At 54.5% G+C, this 5,089-nt stretch overlaps 1 protein-coding gene across 1 annotated transcript; it reads right to left on the bottom strand.

The window, feature by feature from the left end:
- Positions 1–922: 922 nt before the first annotated feature.
- Positions 923–4,861, bottom strand: ZIC1 (Zic family member 1). The gene is made up of 3 exons (XM_031448743.2): positions 3,874–4,861; positions 2,283–2,446; positions 923–1,580 (listed from the first exon to the last, which is right to left on the bottom strand). Exons 1-3 carry the CDS (start codon positions 4,853–4,855, stop codon positions 1,383–1,385), a joined length of 1,344 nt encoding a protein of 447 aa, XP_031304603.2. The 5' UTR covers positions 4,856–4,861; the 3' UTR covers positions 923–1,382.
- Between the last annotated feature and the right edge of the window lie 228 nt (positions 4,862–5,089).

The following is a 5,089-nucleotide window of genomic DNA, read 5'->3' as shown; positions in this document are numbered from 1 at the left end:
AGAGCGAGCCCCTGAGCTTCTGACAATTCGCCTACATTAATATTGATGTCGCCTGTGCAATCTATTTCTGTTATTTTTATGGTTGTTATTCTACGTCTGCAAAGGTCATTTAAATTATACTGCGACCGAAAATTTGTTTCATAAATTTTGATATAAATACTAATTACACCCTCTCGGAGAGCCAGCAGGGTAGCGTTCATTTATCACGTTTATACGACCTGCGATGACAGAAAGGGAAGGCGAGGGAGACTGGTGAGCTTTTCCAGGGACCCTCTAAGGCTGGCAGAAGAGGCAGCAGGTTGCTGGGGGTGAAGAAGAAATTCCTACCACAATCACTGAGATTTAAGAATCTTTAATAAGGTACGAAAGGTTACCAAACAGTTCTGGAAACTAAAGTGTACATACGAGTTCTTCTAGCCATAAATATTGAATAGCTGTAACATGAATAAACCGGCCCTTTACATGCGGATAAATATGGAAACTAGGAATTATATACATTATGTGGTTGTATCTTTTGCCAAAAGTAACGGACAGTTATAGTTTATATCTTTTTTTAATATCACTTTACATAAACAAATGGAACAGTTTGACACGCAGATCCAGGCTCGTACTATACGAATTCTTGACAGGACGTGAAACAACATTTTACTGCACTAAAGTACTTAGACTTTGGGACGAAATGTTTGCACTTTATACAAAAAAAGCACATTAATACCAATAATATTCTGTTAGGTCGACGTGAAGACTGTAATCGTACAAAGTAATTCACATTTTGGTACACATTTACTAGAACATTCTTGCCATTCAGTACAAACAGTTGGCTTTCGGCCACCCACCCCCCCCTCCCCTCTCCCTCCCCCTCCCGCCCGGCCCCTCCCCCCTCCCCCAATGCAAAGACCACAACTCCACGATCCCGCCCGCCCGTTCCAACCGAGATATAACTATATACAGAATCCAACAGTACAGTTTTAAGCTAATAATTCTGTATGTACAAGAATGCAAAGCAAAAAAAGAAAGAAAGAAAGAAAAAAAAACCGAATCCCAGAGAGCCTGTTCGGATTCCGAGGAGAAACTGGCCCTCAGGGTTGGCGGCATTTGGTCAGGCGGCCGCCTTCTACTCGACGCCCCCCACCCCCCACCCCTTGGCTACCAAGCCTTTGCCAAAAAAAGAAAAGGAAAGAAAAAGAGGGGGGGAAATTAAAGGTTCGGTGCCTTTTCTCTCTTACTCGGTCCTGGGTCTATTGGCAGGTTTAGAAAAAATAGGATTGTGAGGGTGTGGGTGGGGGCTGTTTTGATGCTCAGGGTTCTTTCAGTAATATGTTGTATACGTGTGTGTGTTCAGTCTCTTAAATAGGGTTTTGTTCGGTGTTTTGTTTCCGATTTTAAACGTACCATTCGTTAAAATTGGAAGAGAGCGTGCTGTGGCCGGCTGTGTGGTGGACCGCGGAGGAGGAGGGCGACAGGGAGCTGGTGGTCGGGTTGTCTGTGGAGGGCGACACGATGGTGGGCGGCGTGGAGGACTCGTAGCCCGAGCTGGCGGCCGGTGAAGGTTGTGAGCCCTGCGAGGAGGATTCGTGGACCTGCGGGAATAAAGTCGCGTTTTTACGGAGATAAAGAGCCGGCGCGGCGGCCGCCTAGGAGGGGTGAAAGCGGAGTGCCGCCTCCAAGCGCGCCCCCCCCCCCGCCCCCCCCGAGCCATGGATCCCCTTCAACTCAAGGGAGGCCCGACCAGCGGGACTTGGGTTTGCTTGTTCCGCCTGGCCCTGCAGAGGCAGTGCTCCAGGGAGGCACAGTGCCCCCCGGGACTCACAAAAGAAAATAGATCTGGGAACTGGGAGGCTGGATGTGAGGCCGGAGCCAGAGACGGTCCCTCCCTCAGCCGCTGAACTTTGTTTGCTTAGATTTCGGTGAGCAAGCGCTCAGGCCTGCCTGCAAGACCCCAACTCTGCCCAGCGCTGCCAGCCAAGCCACCATGGCCACAGCTTCGGCAGCATCAACCCGCTGGGACGGCCCTAGCTCCACATCAGTCACAGCGTCTGCTCAAGTGCTCACTTCCTTTGACTTTTATTATTAAACGGCAAATTTAGAACGGCCTTGGGTGCCCCCCTCCCCTTTTCCAGCCCCCGCCCTCTCTGCCCAGCCCCACTAAGTGGAGAGGAACCATTGCCTTTCCGCCTCCACCAGCTCCTGTCACCGCCCGGCTGCCACTCGCCGCCCGACCCCGGCCGCAGAGCTGAGCGGGCTCTTGGCTCCAAGGCCGGCGGCGAGAGCGCGGCGATTACCTTCATGTGTTTGCGCAACGAGCTGGGGTGCGTGTAGGACTTGTCGCACATCTTGCAAAGATAGGGCTTGTCGCTTGTGTGCACGTGCATGTGCTTCTTGCGATCGCTGCTGTTGGCAAAGCGTCGGTCGCAGCCTTCGAACTCGCACTTGAAGGGCTTCTCCCCTGGTGCGAAAGGCGAGAAACAAAGTTCTGGTTAGAACAACCCCCGCCATTCTTTTTAAAAATTCAAACAAATAGAAAAAATAAAAACAAAACAAAACAAAAAGGCAGCGGCCCAGCATTAGCACTTTGCAAGCTCAAAACCCGGGTCTTTAATAAAGTCAAATATAGGCAATGGAATTGTAACTATCTGAACTATTTTAACTTCTAATCCAATTAGATCCAGATTTTATTATTTTATTATTAGCAGTAGTAGTAATGCTGGTAGTTTTTTAGATCCCAGAGTAGCAGCAGTGCTGGTGGCTGCTTTTTCGGCACGGGGCTGTACAAGATGACTTCGGGCAGCTTCTACCTAGCTCTCGGTTTCTAATTTTCACATTCTGGGCTGATTCTCCTGCTGTTTTGCTCTTCTCTCCTCCCCCTACCCCTCCCCGACGCTCCGCACCCCCCTCGTCGCCGCCCCCACCCCACCCCACCCCCTATACACACTCACATTTTATAGGGTAATCTGGGCCAAGAGCTCGGCGCCGCAAGTTCTTCCCTGACACCGGCGTTAAACACCAAGTTCCAAGTGCGGTTCTCAGAAAACACCCGGGGGAACCAGAACAGGGAAGCAGCCTGGATTCCTGGCCTTGTTAGCCCAAGAGACTCAGAATGGCCTGCCCGACCCAGGCTACAGCCCTGCACTCGCTGCGAACTTTTATTTGTTCCCAACCGATCTCTTTTATTTTTAAAGGCCAACTCAGGGCATTCGGTGTTTTGAAAGCCTTCTCACAGAATCTAATTGACCAAAAGGACTTCCCTGTCTACCGACTCTCCTGACTTCTGAAGCCTACTTACAAACAAGTCACTACTAGAATTGGAGCTCTTAAAATATGCGTAAGCCGCCAAAAGCCGCCTCAGGCCCGACTTACTTGCTTTTGCCACTACCCACGCCCCCCTTTTCTGTCTCTGTTTTTGTTTCTTTCCATGCTCCTTCACTGATTTCCTCCAGCTTCCTCAGTTCCTTCCTTTGGCAAAGTCCTCACTAAGGTGCGTAGAGAATGATGCTGGCCTGAAGCAAACATTTAGATTTGCCTGCAACTGGAGCGGCTGGCGCCTCGGCAGACGCCGGAGCCAGCTAGCCATCTATCCCGGCTCCGCGCGCACCAAGGGCTCCGTAAAGCCATGTTTGACTCTTCTCTCTCGGCGTTTCTTATTTCTCATTTTAAAATCTATATCCCTAGATCCTTCTGGTCCGACCCCCTCTGTACTTTATTAGCATTTCAAGCCTTAAACTAAAAACCAGTTCACACTTTCTCTGGCTGCTGGAACCTGACTTCCAGACCCAGCCAAGGTCGTTTTTGCTCACCCCCGCCTCTGACTTTTGGATTTCGGGTCCCAGGCCCGGGATAGGGAGCGGGGGATGTCAGGGAAAGCAGTTTCCGTACCTGTGTGCGTCCTTTTGTGGATCTTTAAGTTCTCAGAACGAGCGAAGACCTTGCCGCAGCCAGGGAAGGGGCAGGGGAAGGGCTTCTCGCCAGTGTGTACGCGAATGTGGTTGACCAGTTTGTATTTGGCTTTGAAGGGCTTGCCCTCGCGCGGACACTCCTCCCAGAAGCAGATGTGGTTGCTCTGCTCTGGTCCGCCGACGTGCTCTACGGTGACGTGCGTGACCAGCTCGTGCATGGTGCTGAAAGTTTTGTTGCACGACTTTTTGGGGTTGGCCAGCTGCTCGGGCTCGATCCACTTGCAGATGAGCTCCTGTTTGATGGGCTGGCGCATGTAGCGGAAGAAAGCGCCGGCGCCGTGATGCGCGGCCATGTTCACGTTCATGGGCCCGTAGCCGTGCAGCTGCGGCGCGGCATAGTGCTCTGAACGCGGACTGGTCACCTGGCCGTACTGCTCAGGCCGCGGGTACATGTCCCCCGAGAAGCCAAGCCTCATCTGCCCGTTGACCACGTTGGGCGACGCATGGCCCGCCGCCTGCTCGTGAAGGCCGGGGAAAAGGAGGTGGCCCGCGGCGTCCGTGTGGCCGTGTGGGCCCCCGAAGCCCCCGGCCGAAGCCGCGAACAGACTGTGTTGCGCGCTGGCTGCAGCCGCCGCGTCGCCAAAGCCCCGGTTGCGGAACAGAAAGTCCCGCGTGGAGTTGAAGGCTGCGCTGGAATAGGAGCCTACGTGGCCCGGGTGGTGGTGATGTCCCAGGGCCGCCGCAGCCGCGTAGCCCGGAGCCTGCGATGTGAAGGCCGTCTGGCCCGCGGAGGCCAGCTCGTGCGAGCTGGGGTTGAGCTTGAAGGCGCCCATGCCGTCGGCGAACGGATTGATGCCCAGGCCCACGTCGCGCTCGGCCACGTCGCCCGCCGAGTGGTGGCGGGACGCGCCAAAGGTGGTCACGCCGATCGCAGGGTACTGGGGGCCAGCGTCCAGGAGCATCGTGGCTGCTCGGGGCGAGCCCCGGCCTCCCCCGCCCCCCCCACCCTCGCCCGCCGAGAAGGGAAAAACAGGAGGAGGAGGAGGAACGGGAGGCGGAGGAAGAGGAGGAAGAAGAAGAGGAGGGAGGAGGAGTCGACCCACCTCGCGAAGTCCTAGCCGGCAGGCAGCGGCGCGGCGCGGCGCGCCCGGGCTCCCGCCTGGCCAAGCGCGGGGAAGCCGGACGGCTGCGGGCCG

The sequence above is a fragment of the Camelus dromedarius genome, chromosome 2, assembly GCF_036321535.1.
Source record: "Camelus dromedarius isolate mCamDro1 chromosome 2, mCamDro1.pat, whole genome shotgun sequence".
In the NCBI taxonomy this organism is placed as follows: Eukaryota; Metazoa; Chordata; class Mammalia; order Artiodactyla; family Camelidae; genus Camelus; species Camelus dromedarius.
Note: the sequence above shows the minus strand (reverse complement) of the source record. Positions and strands in the feature narration are given on the sequence as shown.